The sequence below is a fragment of the Apiospora kogelbergensis genome, assembly GCF_038363985.1.
Source record: "Apiospora kogelbergensis strain CBS 113332 chromosome Unknown utg000003l_segment0_segment0, whole genome shotgun sequence".
Lineage (NCBI taxonomy): Eukaryota > Fungi > Ascomycota > Sordariomycetes > Amphisphaeriales > Apiosporaceae > Apiospora > Apiospora kogelbergensis.
In genome coordinates, this window is record NW_027117420.1 from 3,293,352 (window position 1) to 3,311,428 (window position 18,077).

The 18,077-nt window shown below is 51.8% G+C and overlaps 6 protein-coding genes across 6 annotated transcripts; 4 read left to right on the plus strand and 2 right to left on the minus strand.

Annotated features, from left to right (window-relative positions):
* Positions 1-771: 771 nt before the first annotated feature.
* Positions 772-1,419, plus strand: PG998_005818 (mitochondrial 54S ribosomal protein uL13m; the record flags this gene model as incomplete). Its single annotated transcript, XM_066872636.1, has 2 exons — positions 772-792; positions 901-1,419. 2 exons carry the CDS (start codon positions 772-774, stop codon positions 1,417-1,419), a joined length of 540 nt encoding a protein of 179 aa, XP_066732733.1.
* Positions 1,420-2,815: 1,396 nt separating this feature from the next.
* PG998_005819 (uncharacterized protein) lies at positions 2,816-3,754 on the minus strand (the record flags this gene model as incomplete). Its single annotated transcript, XM_066872637.1, has 2 exons — positions 2,816-2,895; positions 2,971-3,754. 2 exons carry the CDS (start codon positions 3,752-3,754, stop codon positions 2,816-2,818), a joined length of 864 nt encoding a protein of 287 aa, XP_066732734.1.
* Positions 3,755-4,966: 1,212 nt separating this feature from the next.
* PG998_005820 (uncharacterized protein) lies at positions 4,967-5,306 on the minus strand (the record flags this gene model as incomplete). The annotated part of the gene is made up of 2 exons (XM_066872638.1): positions 4,967-5,073; positions 5,195-5,306. 2 exons carry the CDS (start codon positions 5,304-5,306, stop codon positions 4,967-4,969), a joined length of 219 nt encoding a protein of 72 aa, XP_066732735.1.
* Positions 5,307-6,473: 1,167 nt separating this feature from the next.
* On the plus strand, positions 6,474-10,540 carry PG998_005821 (HR1 repeat-containing protein; the record flags this gene model as incomplete). The annotated part of the gene is made up of 3 exons (XM_066872639.1): positions 6,474-7,642; positions 7,714-8,860; positions 8,918-10,540. 3 exons carry the CDS (start codon positions 6,474-6,476, stop codon positions 10,538-10,540), a joined length of 3,939 nt encoding a protein of 1,312 aa, XP_066732736.1.
* A 990-nt stretch (positions 10,541-11,530) lies between these two features.
* On the plus strand, positions 11,531-13,616 carry PG998_005822 (uncharacterized protein; the record flags this gene model as incomplete). The annotated part of the gene is made up of 7 exons (XM_066872640.1): positions 11,531-11,631; positions 11,872-12,142; positions 12,214-12,351; positions 12,405-12,682; positions 12,791-13,007; positions 13,089-13,493; positions 13,578-13,616. 7 exons carry the CDS (start codon positions 11,531-11,533, stop codon positions 13,614-13,616), a joined length of 1,449 nt encoding a protein of 482 aa, XP_066732737.1.
* Positions 13,617-14,553: 937 nt separating this feature from the next.
* On the plus strand, positions 14,554-17,135 carry PG998_005823 (P-loop containing nucleoside triphosphate hydrolase protein; the record flags this gene model as incomplete). The annotated part of the gene is made up of 7 exons (XM_066872641.1): positions 14,554-14,717; positions 14,881-14,993; positions 15,057-16,025; positions 16,079-16,186; positions 16,665-16,793; positions 16,849-16,998; positions 17,074-17,135. 7 exons carry the CDS (start codon positions 14,554-14,556, stop codon positions 17,133-17,135), a joined length of 1,695 nt encoding a protein of 564 aa, XP_066732738.1.
* Between the last annotated feature and the right edge of the window lie 942 nt (positions 17,136-18,077).

Genomic DNA, 18,077 nt, shown 5'->3' on the forward strand with positions numbered 1-18,077 from the left:
GACACAGAGCCCGTCGTAGTAGCTATGGAGCTGAAAGTAATACGGCGGAAGTGTTTGAGGAGCATTGGCATATCACAGTAGAAAGACGCCGAGCGCAGTGGAAAAAGAGCACCGAATAAGTATCACGATTACCTGGGGCCAAATCGACGAAGCCAGATTGGCTGCCGCAACTGACTAATAAGGCTGCTTTGAAATCAGGAGCGTAACTCTCTCGTACGGGATTCTTCTTTCTATGTTTTAACCGGCATCAGACAAGAAGATGTGTCACATTGAATAGAAGACACGACTGCAGGCAGCGTAGACCTTTACAAATAGGTGAGGCACAAGGTGGTATGGGAGGTATCGCATTACAAAGTGCGTCGTTGAAGTGACAGTGAGATGCGAATGTACAGAAGCCCGACTCTACTACTCACTCACTGCCTACTGCCTACAAGCAAAGCAAAGCCCGGAGCGGAGCCCACTGAAACCCCGACTGGCCTGCCTAGCCTACCCCAGTCACCAGTGCTTGCTGCTTTGCTGCCAGCTAAGGTGAGTTGCTGCACGTGATCTGTACTGAACATCGAAATTTTGATTGGAGCCGGTCGATATGCTGGGCTAAGGAAGGGTCCTGTCCACGACGAAGAATCGATACCTAATCAACGCCATTGACGCCCGTCCTTCCTGCTGCTGCGAGCAGAGATTACCCAGATCTCTCAATCGCACATTTCTCGGCTTCTATAGCATTGGCAAAGCTAAACTGAGCGAGGGGGAAGCTCCCTCCGACCAGCAACCATGTCGCAAACAATCGGGCTGGTGAGTAGTAGTACCTCGCCTGCCTCAAACCCCATGCGTTCCTCGTGGCTATTCGTTTTCGGGGGAACATAGAGTTGCTGACATCCGAGGTTTTGGGGAATCGATTAGACCAAGCTCGCCTACTCTCGTGTCTGGCACCATGTCTCGGCCTCGGCGATGCACCCGACCCTGTCGACGCAGCCGAATGTGACGCCGCCCTCGCTGGGCCGGCTGGCCTCGCGCATTGCCGTTATCCTGATGGGCAAGCACAAGCCGACGTGGGACCCCTCGGTGGACTGTGGAGACTACGTGGTAGTGACGGACTGCGCGGCGCTACACGTCACGGGCCGGAAGAAGTGGCAGAAGACATACTACCGACATTCCACGAAACCCGGCAGTCTCAAAAGCGTCACCATGGACGTGCTCATGGAAAAGTACGGTGGCGCCGAGGTCCTCCGCAAGGCCGTCAGCGGCATGCTCCCGAAGAACCGCCTCCGTGACAAGCGACTCGCCCGCCTCAAGGCCTTCGAGGGCGCCGCCCACCCTTACAAGAGTAACATCGTCCGCTTCGGCGGCGTCCCGGTCGGCCACGAGGGCTGGCAAGAGGTGGCCAAGGCAATCCGGGAAGAGGACATCAAGAGGATATGAGAGGCTGAAGAATAAGAGGGGCTGAGGGGAGGATGGGTTCGGGGAGAATACCGCAAGAACCCACTGGATCTCGAGCTGAAGAGTCAAGGCTGGGTTCCAATGAAAAACGACCTGGCTTGTACATATATACTGTATATCATGAACTTGGACGCAGTACGGCTGCCGCTAAGAGACATCACTCGAGAGCTTGTAATAACAAAAAAAATAACGAAACGACTGAACTCCTTGTTCTTGGGCAAATTGTTGTGTATCATGGAAGGTATGAGAGACCATGCTTTGAAGGCCTCTCTTCACTCGTGGCGCCTTAGTATACGACCGATGTCCATAGTTGTAGCTTTATCCGCGCGGTAAATGCAGGAAGAGACGTGATGGCATAGGTTTTATATCGTGTCTTTTCCATGTCCCTTATGTCCTTTGGAACTTATATGCATATAGCTAATAATCTAGCATTACACTCGGTTGAAGAAGACTGGTAATGAAATATTAGGAGTTTTTAATGTTGAATATAATACATCTCATGATAGCTGCATATTTATAACAGAACATATATCTCCAGGGTGGCTTAGATAGAGGGTCTAAAGCTTCTCACCTAAGAGCCTGACCATTCTTTATAAACTAGAACTCCTATATATTACTAGTCACTATTTATAATATAAAAGTATATATATATATTTAATGTTATATATAATGCGTCCTCCTATAAATAAATATATAGGAATATAATTATTAATATTGCTTAAAATTAAACTTATACTAGATCTTCTAGTTATATATAATAAAGAAGCTTAGCTTATCTATTTTAATTATAGCTATAAGAAGTAAATATATAGCATTAATCTATATATTAATACCTCCGTAGGGTTATAATCTATTGACATTAAGTATAGTGCCCTTTACTTTACTAGTTTTGCTTTAAGCAGCGTGTAAGAGTATGTCGGGTCTTGTTGTAACTATAGCAGGTGTGACTTACCATGGACATAAGCCAGGGCAAAACCTGTTTTGATGCTATGCTAGATGTAAAGCCAACTTGATACCCCCGTCAAGGTTACCGTATGTTTTTCTGATGATCGAGGAAGACTCAACTTTATATTTATAGGTGCCAACACTTCCTATGCCGTCTTATAAAATGATGTTTAACTATCGAAAGCAAAGAACCACTTCATCTTCCTTAAGGATGGCATCGCTCTTGTTTTTGCTTAACTAGCAATATATTAAAGTAATCTGACAGGCTACAAATAGATATTCCAGACTTGAGGCATAAATTCGTGAAACTCCTGATGAATTTACCTAACTATCGCCTTACATCTTCACTATTCGATGGCGGTTGCGAAGGAAGATAATATCATGATAGGGGTAAGGATATGCGCATCTTAGTCACGTGTGACTTCGCACTTAATCAGGCCATTTGGTCCCGATTGGGGGCGTAGACCTCGGCGTCTTTGCCGGTATTCTTGACTCCCTTGTGCCACGACAGATCTATTGTAATTGTTAGCCAATGGCGCGCAGGGAAAAGGGGGGCTGGGTCCCATCATTATGGGTTCTTCAACTTACCGATCTCGAAATAGTGCTTGTTCGGCAACTGGTAAGAGACCGATTCCGTTTCGGAGGCGGCCTCTAGGATCTTCTCGCACATGACGTACATGGTGTTCTGGACACTTGGGCTGTTCTCCTCGGCGAAGGTCTTGAAAGTGATGGCGCGGGCGTCGTCGTACGCCTTGTCGAAGAGGGCAGTCTTATCCTCGACGTCCTTCACGGCGGCGAACTTCTTCCACTTCCAGGCGGCGTCGACCTCGGTCGACAGGATGCGGTCCCAGGTCTCAGGCAGCGTGGTGAACTCGTCGCGCACGAAGCCATAAAACATGGAGCCGGTGCTCTTCAGCACCAACAAGCCGACGATGCTGCTGCGGATCTCGACCCCGTCGGCGCGGGAGACGCGGGCGTGCACGTTGCGAGTGTCGTTGCCGTCGCGGTAGAAGGAGTGCGGGTGCGGCTTCCCGTCGACCTGCATGCGGGCCCAGCGGTACTTGACGATGTCGATGTTGGCCGCTGTGATGTGCGGGTATGTGTCGAGGAAGTGCTGGCCCAGCTTGGCTGCGAAGAGCTCCGGCGGGTTGACGGGGAACTCTTTCGCCTTGATGTAGATGGTGTTCTTCATCGAGTCCGTCGCCACCACGGGCCCGTTGTCCGCCCGCGTGTACGAGGCGTCGATGTCCCCCTCCAGCAGGCAGCACACCAGCAGCTCCGAGGGCGTCTCAACGCCCGTCGCGGGGTCGCGCTCGCGCTTGAACACCCGGACGTTGTCCTTGCCGTAGCTTGCGGAATCTAGACGAGCCATTTCTGGTTGTGTACTGATGATTCTGCAATAAACTATTAAGTTTGCAGGAGTAAGGAGTTGTAGACGCTTTGCTTTCGAAGGCCGCTACTCGTGTTTGTGCGATGTCAAGGTTGCCGGGTATCTCCGATAAGTGAATGGTGGTGACGACAGGAATTCACAGGAACTCAGTATCCTACAGCTGATACAAAGGAACGACGAATGCGGACTCTACTGGCAATTGAATGTAGCAGGCTGACGAATAAAAACACCTTCCTACGCAAGTATACTCAAACGGATGGAGGGCCACTGGATGTTTTATATGCTACCAGATGCTTCCCCGTGGAGACGAAGCATCGGGGAACGCCACGAGCAGCGGCTAACCGCTAGTTGCTCAAGTGACCGAAGTGAAGACTGCTAGGTGCCCTCTTTTCCCACATTCTCTATCTATTGCGGGCGTGAGCACCAAAGTTGCAGGAAAATCGCTCGACGCGGCGGAGGGCGCCGGTTACCCCTTCGGACTTGGGAGAAGGGAGCTGGCGGTGGTTCATGCTGCACGGCTGACCCCACTCGGCTCTACCACCGACCAGGCACTGGGACTGGGACCAGGACTGGGACTGGGGGTGATCTCGAGGTTTGGGTCTTGACCTTTTCCCAAGGCTGTTTCTTGAGCTTATCAGACAAGCCCAGAACCGTAATACCAGTACCAGGTAGTGCCGGTAGGGACCTGATACAGCCCAGCACTTCGGACGATTCTGTCGTCACGTCTCTGCATACATGGCAACGCTCAAGGCGATCAATCCTCTGCCGTGCTTTTGAGTAACGACTGGCTGGCTTGTCGGCTCTGCTGTAGGCAATGCCGTGTCTATTCCGAGAACCAACACCAACAGCCGTACAATTGCGGGGTTTGGTCACGCAGGAGGGGAAAAAGGGTCTTGAGAGCCTCTAATACCGCCAGGCCTGTTAGATCACATTGATCTGTATCTGGAGCTTGATACCGTCGTACGACTTCTTCCTTCACACACGCGCTCACGGACCTCCGTATCTGTTACTGTCATTAGTATTCCTAATGCCTTTAGATAAAGATGTGTTGGTACATGGCTAGCCTGCAGCAGTTGTCTACAATCACTTCACTTTATCTTTACCTGCCCTTGCCTACATGTCTACCCGCATCCTGCGTTCCCTTTATGCCGGTAGCCTCGACGGGAGAGCGGCGGGATATCAGTAGGACAAGCTCTACATACGAGTGGCTCGCTCATCCATGGCGCGACGTGAGGGAAGAGGGATCAACGGTGACTCGACGTTGTTGTAGGACATATGCCATATATTGCGAATAGGATAAGCTGTCCGGCTTTAGGTGCATGTATAAAAGTCGCGGTAACTTAAGCTAATTGGCGACGTTACACTTGATTACATGTCCAATGTGAAGTATGGCCAGATTGGATACGATCCTACGCCGATTACTTGATTTGAATGCAATTGGTGCGCACATGGAATCGTTGAAAGCACTCCTGATGCCTGACTCCTTGAATCCTTGGAAGAAAGAGTCTGGTGCAATTGGAGCCTTGTGAAACATGTCGGCGGTAGGCGGGCGGTAGGCGACTTTGGTAGGTGACTAGTCTACCAGCGCAGTGCAGTGCAGTGCCAGTGCCGCTCGGCACTCTGTAACGCGGGCGCACTGCCTGCTCAACTGCTGCATCAGCATCGGCATCAGCATCAGCATCAGCACCAGAGACATCGGATCAATAGTGATGGCGCAAAGCTTTACACCGATACACTGGAAATGAGATCCTCCTGTTGTCCATTCTCTTCATTCACAGCTTTCTCTATAGGTCCGTGCCGGCCGTCTCCCTTGTGATCGCACCTGGTCTGGGGATTCCAAGGACACTCGTTTGGAGGATACTGGCACCTGCGCGGATCCCACTTCAACGTTCTGATACAGACATCGACGTCTCCAGGTCCACACCCCTACCTACGAGTACTTTTGCAGCAACACGAGCTCCAGTCGCTGCTGCGGCCGCCGTCTAACATCCAATCGAACTGCTCTTTACCGACAAGATCCCACTGCTGCTGTATCGTGACTTGAGCCTGCCGGCTGGCAATTGGGTTTCTTACTGCTTTAGGTACTCCTACCGACAGTCGACTCACGCACCTGCGATCGACCCCGACTCAGCATATTATACCAGACAGTAACCTTTGGAATCGGCGAGTCTAGGATAACCGAGTTCGCGTTGGGCATTATTTGCCAGTTTCCCAGTCGGAACACGGCCTATTTTGTTACTGTCTGCATTCCATCCTGCGCAGCTCCCAAAAGCAGTCACGACCTTTCTGTGCATTGGGTAGTTGTAGACGTCGCTCCCACTCCTCGAATCGTCGCTCCCACTTCTGGAGTTGTCGCTTCCCCTTGTACTGGCTACGCTGTGCACGATTGACGATACGATCGCGACTCTCCACCAAGTAGAAGCGCATTGGCTCTGCGCTTTTTGCTGTACCAGCAGGCAACATTCCGACCACGACCTTCGAACCGAACCCCGCGTCCAGGGCGACACCCCAAAGTGAAAGAATATACCTTGGCCTTAAGAACCTGAGAGGCAACGATAAGCCTACAACAAAGACACATCAAGATAACTCAAGAGGGCCCCTGCTTTCCGCCCTGTCTTCAAAATCCATATGCAACCCTATATCGAATGAGCAGTCCCCGGCGAATGTCCCACATGGTGGACAGCAGGTTGGGTCTTCCACAATGCTGAGCACGTCGGCTACGCCAACCCAGAAGTCTCTGGCGCCACCACTGCCAGGCACATCAGCAGCTTCTTCAGTTGCGACGGGTCGCCCAAGTTTAGATCGTGATGGACTCCAGCCACCCTCCACCACCAATGGTGGTAGGAACATTGCTGGCTCGGCTGCGTCTTACGCGTCACGAGCACCGTCTCTCAACCCGGCTCCGGCGCCAGGAAGTTTCAGTTCAGAATTGCGAAGTCAGATAACAGCATCAAGGGCAGGATCACGAGCGGACGTCTATAACCTTGAAAAACTGGAGGAGGACGACGGTTCGATTGCGGATCAAACAATCAATACTTTGAAGGAGGCATTAAGCCGGGAGATGAAGATTAAGGAAGGAAGCGAAAACCTACTTGAAGCTTTAAACGTCAAGAAGGCCAAACAGACCAAAGAGCAGCGGACTCGCGTCGAGGCGGAGCTCAATTCATCAAACCTGAGAATCAAGGACCTAAGGCATAAACTCTCGGATGCTCAGCGCCAAAAGGCATCACCGGTCACACCGACGAGAGCGCGCAGCGAGGGTTTGTTGCAGAACAATGGCGTGCGATCGCCTCCCAGCGCCTCCCGTAGTGGCGCTGGATCGGATTATGAGGACATCGCAGAGCAGTCGCCAAGCTTCGCTCTTGCTGAGATATTGCAAGCTCTTGAAGTAGAAGGTCTGACTCCGGAGTTCTACGTAGGGCGAGCCAACAGCCTTGTCGACCTGTTCAAAAGATACCCCACGCTAAAGTACGACTTGGTATGGTCTGTTTTCGGAGACCGGATGCAGGTGATGTTGTTAAGCGACAGCCGAGAGGTTGTAGCAGCAGGTTATCGAATGATTCGGTATGCTATATCTGACGTTTCTTCGCTCAAGAAGATCCGTAGCCTCAATACCGACTATATGGTGGTGGTGTCATTAGCCAAAGATCGGAAAGCAGATGTAGAGCGCGAACAAGCTCTCAAATTCGTACGGGCATTCCTCGACGTCAAGGATGGAACCCGCGAGATTTCCAGAGCGGTTGTCAGGACCATCGCTTCGGTCGCCGAACATCCAGATGACAGGTTGCGTCCAATTTGCATCGAAACGTTGGCCGAGATTCTCCTGAGAGACCCTGCTCTACTTGTTGCGTGCGGAGGCATCTCGCCACTGTCCGAGGCGCTATCTGAGGGAACATACAAGTCCCCCGAATCCCTAGCGTCTGCCCTGCTATACCTGCTAGATGCCCCCAAACACGCAAATACCTACGAGCGGGATACGAACTCGAAGTTATGTTCACAGCGTTCACCGATGCCTTGTTCTCGTACGAGAACGTGGTGAAACAGAATTCCAGAGCTATCGCAACCGCGTTGAAATCATGGTCTGGACTCATGACTTTGTCTATGCACAACTACAGGGCCATTGGCTCTCTAGTCTCGAGCTTGATTATACCAAACCCTGCGTTGCGCGAGACGGTGATAGACCTGCTCTTTTCCCTACTTCGAATCAAGCCTCCTGCATGGGCGACATCTTTCCTTGCCGGGAGGCGCCTCACAACCTATGGTAGAGTTGCGACCTTGAAGTCAACCACAGTGGCCAAGGGGGACTCCATGTATGAGGACGAGGGTGCCGAGCAGAACTTTGTGGAACACTATACTGCGTTGTTGCTGGCCATTCTGGTCAAAGCTGGGATGATGCATAACCTGCTGCAGATCGCCCAAGACAACGGAAACCCTCCGTTAAAGAGGAAGACGACCCTCCTGATTGGTGAGGTCCTCAAACTCGCAAGTCGCTTGCTACCGCCGGCGTGGAGCAGCGAGCTACAGTTGCTGCCAGAGCTCTTTTCAGCGGCCGTTGAGTTCAAGCAAGATAACCGCTTCAACGCTACGGGTGTGGTTTATCAGATCAGCAGTGTTAGTAGGACACTTTACCGGTCGTCGCCAACGAATTTCTCTCAAGGTAATTTGTCTTTGAGCAGCACAAATGAACAGCATGGTTCAGTGGAGGATGGGCCAAAGAACAACCCATCATTGAACACCGATGATGCTACATTCCGCCAGCTGCTTATCGACTCTGGAGTGTTAGGCAGCTCCAATCCGTTGAAATGGAACTGGGATGTTGTCCTTCGCATAATTGAAGGGCCTTTGACCAACGGAAAGCGACTTGAGGAGGCTATCAAAGCTTCGAAGTTTGTGAAAAGGGTAATGAGCTTTTACAGACCTTTCAAGTACAGGTTCTCTGCCTACAGAAGCACCCGCACCACACAAAAATATGTTAGGGTTGGTTGTGCTTTGATGCATACATTGATGCAAACCCCTGAAGGGTCGAGGTATCTCGCCGACAACAAGCTGTTGAGGCAAATCGCCGAGTGTATGGCTCAATGCGACCCTGTAAGTGCTCCTTAGGCCTGGCCAACCCCTGGCACTGTCCTGTTAACCTTTGAATAGACCAGTGGCCTCACTGCACAATACCCAATGTTCGCAAAAGACAACCTTACCGACACTCTTTGCTCGGGGTACTTCCCAATGCTAGGAGTGTTGAGTGGAGATACAAAGGGTTTGCAGCTACTTGAACGATGGCGTATTTTCAATATGATGTACCATATCGTTGATTTGAAGCAACGGCCAGACTTGATCAAAGTTCTTTTGACCAACTTTGACTACAGCCTCCAGGGTCACCCTCGAGTACTCCTGTCCAAAGCATTAACAGCTGGCACCAAAGACATGCGCATTCATGCCACCAACGTGCTGCGTAAATACGCAATCAAACAGCGAGTCACCCCATCAGGGCAGATTGTGTCGGACTCTAAATGGGCGATCCAGTTATTGGTAACGCAGCTTTATGATCCCGAGGTCGAAGTATGTGCTACTGCGGTTAAGATTCTCGAGAAAGCCTGCAACAGCAAGCATCTGCTCGAATACATTGTGGAATGCCGGCCAGCGTTAGATCACTTGGGCGAGATAGGGGCTCCCTTGCTTCTACGGTTCTTGTCCACTTCTATTGGATACCACTATCTTGATGGCCTTGACTATATCAGCAATGAGATGGATGACTGGTTCCTTGGCCGTAATGATACTTACGTTAGCCTTATTGAAACTAGCCTTGCTAGGTCGTTCCTGGAGAACCCAGATGACCAGCCCCATCGCTTGAGCATCTACGAGGATGAGATGGAGGCAGACCACGATAGCCATGTACCACCCCATTTCTATCGTGAACTGACACGGACGAAGGAAGGGTGCCGGCTCCTCGAAGACAAGGGACATTTTGAGGAGTTTGCTTCTACAATACGTGACTATGGAATGCAGGCCGAGGACCCGGAGACGCTCACCAAAGTCAAAGGATGCATGTGGGCTGTCGGCAACGTCGGTTCCATGGAACTCGGAGCCCCATTCCTGGAGTCGACAGATGTTGTAGAACATATCGTCAGGATTGCCGAGACACACGAGGTAATGAGCTTACGAGGAACCGCCTTCTTTGTACTCGGTCTTATTTCCCGATCGCTCCACGGGTTGGAGATTCTGTCTGAGCTCGGTTGGGATTCTAACACGTCACCCCTTGGCACGTCCCTTGGCTTCTGCTTACCGAAAGACCTTTCGAAGTTTCTCTCCTTTGTGCCCTGGAAACATGAGACAGCTTCTTCTGTGGTTTTGCCTGATACGCAGAAGACGATTGTGCAGTCACCTCCCGCTATCATGAAGGATGCCGATGAGACCAACCAGAGAGTGCTAGAACTCATGATCGAATTGGGCAACATGGTTCTTTATAAGAAAGCAAAACAGGAGTTGTTCACGTTGAGACAGAAGAAAATCCCCGGCTTTCGGCAGCCATCGCTCTTCAAGCGAGTTTACTCGCTTCTGGAGAACCACCATTACCGACTAGGCGACCGCCACATGATCATTGAGCTGTTTGATAAGAGCGTCCTCAGAAACATCGTCTATGGAGACGAGAGCGAGGATGAGGTGGAAAGTAGTAGCTCCGGCGATGAGCAAAAGACGGAGCGCCAGAGGAGCATCAGTGACCCTGCCGAACTCGAGAGAGACTTGATTGCAACACAAAAGTTTTCCATCTAAGTTGAGGTAGCAGGCTGTCGCCTCCATTGCGTCTCTTTTTGGATAGGGGTTGAGGGGGAAATTACAATGGGCGAGGCAGTTATTTCTCATTTTCAGGGGATTTTTCCAATGGCATTTGGGGAAATGGAAAGTCATTGGGGTTGCATAGTGCTGCTAGAGTTGTCCCAGGGAGAGCAGCAGGCGTTGACTTAGGCAATTTTGCGATTATCCCTTGTGTATATTACTCGATCAACCAGCATACAGAGGAACGGCACCGGGCGTAGATAGTACTCAGGAATGGTACGGTACCTCAGGCGAAAAAAAAGCAGTGCGGGTTGGGCGTTGATATCGGGGTTTTGGGGCTTGACATTATGTTACTGCTAACTGCTTCCGACTTCTTCTGGGATCCAATTGTGACAGAACAATCGAGAGTCCTCTCGGGCGTGAGGTAATTTGAAACATGGCGAGCCTCGGACGATCTGTGTTGATGCACATACTGGCCTAAACAGGTAGCGTGATTGTCAAGCGCCAGATGGTGTGACGACACCTATGACACTATTTTCTCTTTCTACAGTGGCTGCATCGTCCGCCCTATTTCCACGGGCCCCACCAACCCCCGCTACAGGCGTCCTAGCAAGCGACATCGTACCATTGATTCACACCTCAGCGTGTGCGAAAGGACCGAGATAGTTGGCTGAGGGCAAGGAACGGTGGATTGGATACTTCGGCATCGGCCATTGTAGGGGCCCGCAAGTGTAAGCAAACCTGGAAGAAGCGGGCGGCCGACCATCTGGAGGCTTGCGGGACATGTGCTCCTATCATCCGTGACACCTTCCTTCCGTCCCCAATTCGGAGTACCTACTGGATCACTCAATCACTCATTTACTCACTTACTGCTTGCTTACTTACTCAGCTTCCCGACATCCTCGGACTGTAGAGACAAACCATACAGGCACATCCATTCATTCATCATTCATCATTTCGCAGCGCCATCGGTCACGTTTGATAATAATGAGCATGAGCAACACGCCGCTCCCGCCGGCGAGCTCGCACAACCCGGAGCTTCGGGGTCGGGTCCTGCTGGTGGCAGGCTCGGACAGTTCGGGTGGCGCGTAAGTTGTGATCCCCTCTCCGGCCCAACACCCACAGATTTTGTCCCCCTGACGGCACAGGCGTTGCGTCCGCCAGATTATCGTGGTTGACTTTGACTGGACTGGGTACTTGGTCAAGTATCTAAGGAAAGGATTATTTCAAAGGCAGCGCTCTCGGTATCAAGGGGATATTTTGCTTGGGGCTACCGCCCTCGGAACGTCTTATTCGGCGATGGGATGGGCTAACAATAGGCGATTCAGGGGTCTCGAAGCCGACCAGAAAGTCTTGGCAGCTCATGGCTGCTATGCCATGACAGCCACAACCGCCCTGACTGCGCAGAACACCTTGGGGGTAGACGACATCCATCATGTGCCGGCTGGATTTGTGAAGAAACAGATTGATGCTGTGTTCAAGGACATCAAGCCTGATGTCATCAAAACCGGCATGCTGGCCTCTCGGGAGATTATAGAAATGATAGGGAAAGCCTTTGGGAGCTACAACGTGAACCGATTGGTTTTGGACCCGGTCATGGTGGCAACTACGGGCGCACAACTTCTCCCCCAGAAGCAGTTGACGACCTGCGGGAATTTCTGCTACCCCAGACCTTTATCATGACGCCGAACATTCCAGAGGCGCGGCAACTCCTGACCGTGCCGGGCAAGGAGCCGCCGGTGGAGGTTCGGAGCGTTGAGGATTTGGAGGAGCTGGGCCGCCGCCTCCTTGCCTTGGGTCCGGAGTGGGTCTTGATCAAGGGGGCCATACCCCGTTCAAGAAGGACGGCACCGCGGCACAGACGGAGGACGAGATGGAAATAGTGTACGACGTGCTGGTTGGGCCGGCCAGCGTCACGCGGATCGAGGGCGTCTATCAGAAGACCAAGAACACCCACGGTACGGGATGCTCGCTCGCGTCGGCCGTGGCGGCAAACCTGTCCATGGGCATGGCCCCCATTGAGGCGGCGAAAGCGGCCTGCGCTTACGTCGAGGCGGCTATCCGACTCGCCCCTGGATACGGAGAGGGCAATGGACCGCTGAACCACTTCCACTCCATGTATACCCTACCATTTGCTCCGTGAGTACCTATCTACCCTTACCGCGTTCTTGCCCTTTGCTACTGTGAAGGGCAAGGCAGATAAAGATGAAGCCATGAAGCTGATCCGCTGTATATCCTCATACATAGGGACCGTTTTGTCGACTACCTCCTCAACCGACCCGATGTGGCCCCCGTATGGCACACGTTCGTCAACCACCCGTTCGTTCTCGCCATGGGAAGCGGAGAGCTGCCCAAGGAGTCGTTCAAGAATTACTTGATACAAGACTACTTGTACCTTGTGCACTTCGCGCGAGCCAATGCGCTGGCTTCGTACAAGGCGAAGAGCATCGAGGATATAGCAGCGGTAGGTGCTTACTTCTTTTACTCATCAAGGTCATGCCGTGCAATCAATTATCTTATACTAACTACCGACCTACCTCTCCAGGGGGCCAAAATCGTAACGCACATTAAGACCGAGATGGGCCTACATATCGACTATTGCGCCTCTTTTGGTATCTCCAAGGAGCAGATCGAGGCAGCCGAGGAGCACCAGGCTTGCACGGCGTACACGCGTTACGTCCTCGACGTGGGCATGTCGTCGGACTGGCTGGCACTGCAGGTGGCGCTGGCCCCTTGTCTGTTGGGATACGGTGCCATCGGCAAGGCGCTTCATGAGAGTCCAGACACCAAACGCGAGGGCAACACGTACCTCAAGTGGATCTCCAACTACGTTGCTGAGGATTATGTCGAGGCGGTAAAGACGGGCCGCGCGCTCATGGAGCGGCACGCCAGTGGCCTGAATCTGGGGCAGGTGGAGGAGCTCGTCAAGATTTTCATACATGCGACAAAGGTAAGTCACCTTTGCAGATGCACACCCCCGGAGGTCGTGCTTTGCGAGACGTGGCATATATACTGACCTGATGGGTGCTCGTAGATGGAGATTGGATTCTGGGAAATGTTCCCTTCGGCGTGAGAATCGTCTGGGGTTGAAGTACACACCCCACCCTGGCCTCTTGCATGATATGGAGTAGGACCTCATTTTGATATTTCAGACATCAACCAGCGAGCATGAAGGGCAAGGCAAGGTGTACATAGCTAGGTAGATGCCTCAAAGCGGACGTTGAATATGTACGTACAGTGCTTGTTTGCTTTTGGGTCTGCCGAAAACAGTGACTTGATTCCACTCTCCCTCCGCTCACCGATCCGTCACATCTTCTCTCTTTGCTCTTTGCCATCGATTTGCCCCTAATAAACCCACTAGAAAAGTCGACTTGCATTGCCGATTTCAAGCCAGGCCAGGCCCAGCTGCCAGTGGATGTGGAGTTTGAGGAATCTGCTAGCAATCAGGGACTTCTACCACTATGTACTAAAACGTAGGAACTCCTTAGGGGGGGCTTTAGCTGCTTAGGGTCCTTAGCTACTGCTTAGCGGCCTTGGGACTCCTCGTGCATGGGCCCCACTTCTTGACTAGCTAGTACACCCCGATTGGGCCTGCCTAGCAGAAAGGAATGGCAGAAAAAAAATCTGGTAAGCAGCGATTGCCTATTTTTTTTTCTCTTCCCTGTCTTTCGCCGCTGCTCAACTAATCTCCGTTGGCATCATCAAAACCCAACTCCCATCATCCATCCATCCTATTTTTTGTGTGACTTTCTTCTTTCCTCACGCATCCTCTCCTTCTGAAAGAAATCACATTCAAAGGGCTCTCATCTTTCGGTCTCTACACTACTTCGTCTGCATCAAAACGCGTCGCAGATTTAATCAACAGATCCGAAACACTTGATTCCCATTGCCCCCAAACATCAAAACACAAGAAAGAAAATAATAATCCGATTGCGCTGAGCGTCAATACCATCCCCGAACAAACACACATACACACAAACGCTTCACGCGAAACACCCAACTCCGTCACTATGTCTTACGGCGGCGGCGGCTACGGCGGTGGTGATGGTGGCTACGGCGGCGGTGGCGGCTACGGCGGCGGCGGTCGCGGTGGTGGCGATCGTTACGGTTCTCGCGGCGGCGGCGGCGGCGGCGGCTACGGCGGCGGTCGTGGCGGCGGTGGTGGTGGCTATGGGTATGTTCCCCTTCCTTTCTCTGCTCTCTGCCCTTGGCCTCCCGAGTCTTCTCGATTGAGGCGGCTTCAAGAACACAATCATCGGGACAGGCTCAAGAGTCGGCGGGATCTCAAACCATGCCCTCTCAACACGTTCAAGTTCATCGCTGACTTTCAATAATAGTGACAGCAACGGCTACTCCAACGGCGGCGGCGGCTACGGCGGTGGCGGCTTCGGTGGCGGTGGTGGTGACAGAATGTCTAACCTCGGTGCCGGTTTACAGAAGCAAAGCTGGGGTGAGTTAACCTATTACTAATGGATTCCTTACTGTTGCACATACTGACATGTGAAATAAACAGACCTTGACACTTTGCCCAAGTTCGAGAAGTCTTTCTACAAGGAGGACGAGGCTGTTGCCAACCGCTCACAAGCCGATATCGACCGGTTCCGACGCGACCATCAGGTCACTGTTGCTGGTAGCGATATCCCCACCCCCGTCGAGACCTTCGACGAGGCTGGTTTCCCGAGATACGTTATGGACGAGGTGAAGGCGCAAGGTTTCCCTGCCCCCACCGCCATTCAATCTCAAGGTTGGCCCATGGCTCTCTCTGGTCGCGATGTTGTTGGTATTGCCGAGACCGGTTCGGGAAAGACTCTTACGTACTGTCTTCCCGCTATCGTTCATATCAATGCCCAACCTCTTTTGGCCCCCGGTGATGGTCCCATCGTCTTGATCCTGGCTCCTACCCGTGAGTTGGCTGTCCAGATTCAGCAGGAGATCTCCAAGTTCGGTCGCTCTTCTCGCATCCGAAACACCTGTGTCTACGGTGGTGTGCCTCGTGGCCCCCAGATCCGTGACCTTTCTAAGGGTGTCGAGGTCTGCATTGCCACTCCTGGCCGTTTGATCGATATGTTGGAAGGTGGCAAGACCAACCTGCGCCGTGTTACCTACCTTGTTCTCGACGAGGCCGACAGAATGCTGGACATGGGTTTCGAGCCCCAGATCCGCAAGATCGTCAGCCAGATTCGCCCTGATCGTCAAACCCTCATGTGGTCCGCTACCTGGCCCAAGGAGGTTCGCGCTTTGGCTTCCGAGTTCCAGACCGACTTCATCCAAGTCAACATTGGTTCCATGGATCTCTCTGCTAACCACCGCATTACTCAAATTGTCGAGGTTGTATCGGAGGGCGAGAAGCGCGAGAAGATGATCAAACACCTTGAGAAGATTATGGACGATAAGGCTCACAAGTGTCTCCTCTTCGTCGGTACCAAGCGTGTCGCTGACGATATTACCCGGTTCCTCCGCCAGGACGGCTGGCCGGCACTTTGTACGTCTCATCCCCTCCCTTGTTGTGATTTACTTCCACTAACATGATTAAAGCCATCCACGGTGACAAGCAACAGAACGAGCGTGATTGGGTCCTTGATCAGTTCAAGACCGGCAAAAGCCCCATCATGGTGGCCACCGACGTGGCTTCTCGTGGTATCGGTATGATAATCTCCCCCTCCCCCTCCCCTCCCCTCGTAGCAACTTCCAGCAGAGTTATATCCGCTGTGCTTTACTCTCATGTATGTCTAGGGGCTTTCTCGATTGCGCTGCACCTGCCTGACCTCTTCGTGCTCCGTGGTTCTCATACACTGTGGGTGACTGGGATTCATGCTATGACCGCCATTGTGCTGTTATACATGTGTTTCGTTCTTGTACCTCTTGCCTTTCCCATGGTACAAGCACGGAATTGGCATCTCTTGATTCCATCAAGCTGTCGTAAAACCAAATTCCTGATCTCCCCGAGGACCCGGGCCGTATTGAATCTGCTCCAAGCCTGGCATTTGGCATGTTGTCGCAACAGACAGTCCCCTTTCTCCCAGGAGAAAAAGCACGGAACTATATACTTAGACACATCCAGTCTTTGGGAAATGCTACACCACCACCCCTTGGTATGATGACGCTAACCTATGTAATCAAGATGTGCGCAACATCACTCACGTGATCAACTATGACTACCCCAACAACTCGGAGGACTACATTCATCGTATCGGCCGTACTGGTCGTGCTGGTCAAACAGGCACGGCCATTACCCTGTTCACTACTGATAGTGAGTTCACCCCCACCCGCATTTCTACAAAGACAAACTCACTAACAAAATACAGACTCGAAGCAGGCTCGTGATTTGGTCAATGTTTTGCAAGAGGCGAAGCAGCAGATCGACCCCAAGCTTGCTGAGATGGCTCGGTATGGTGGCGGCGGTGGCGGCCGCTTCGGCGGTGGCCGTGGCTGGGGAGGTGGCCGTGGCGGTAGAGGTAAGCTTTCTTTTTCCCATATCCCCCCTATGATTCCTTTGCCGATCATCAGTCTCGTACTGACGTAACGCCCAGGTCATCGTGGCGGCGGACACACCGGTGCTAATGACATGCCTCTAGGAAACCGACGATGGTAATTTATTAACACCATCACGGTACATTAATACGTAAAAGCGTATCCGAAAGCAGACATGTGAGCTGTTTCTTGCTTTCACGCTTGCAGAAACAAAACGGCAAAAAATTGGCGTCGAGGATAGAGGTTTTGGCTTTGGTTGCTCTTAGACATGGGTAAAATACCTTCTTTGCATCAGCGTGCATCTCGAAGCAGAGATGAGACCCCGAGTCACTGTACACTCGGTAGGTTCCTTCACGTTTGCATGACAGAGGCATGAGGATTTGCGCGTCTTTTCTTTTCCTGTCCTTTTTCTGGCCCTCCCTTTAGACCGCGAGGACGTTACAGGTTGCACTAAGCGGAAGACCACGAAAGCATGGTCAGGGGGCACTTGAGATACTTGAGGCTTTGGTTCTTACTGGCCCAAGCATGACGAAGACGAGGCTATAATCAGTCTACTCGCCTATCGAGTCGAGATTGAAAGCTTTGTACGACACCAATGATGCTAGTCTGAACCGGGTCCTCCTATATGTTAATGTAGATATTTCCTGGCTGGCTTTGCTCATGATCTGATCAAGGCAAGGTCACAGGAGAGATAGCGTAGCATAGCTCAAAACAATCACTAAAAAAAAGAAACAAGTCGCTTATGTGATTGTGGTGTCTGGATTGAATACAGACAAACGAACTCATTACATATTGGTCAAAGGGAAACACTCAACAAAGCCAGAGCGTCGTCTTCCAGTATTCTGTCAATCAATCGTCGCTGTAGAAATAGTGAATCCTTCCTCTATTTATACAACCAGGAAGAACTCCCAAACCCATCCATCATGGCTAGTCAACCCATTCGCGCGCTATTCTCGTCATTGAATTCTCCAATGGCGTCAAGAAGTGACTACAAGCTTGACCCAAAAGATTCCTGTTCAACAAATAACCAGCAACACGCTCATCATGCCCGTCCTGCTTCCTC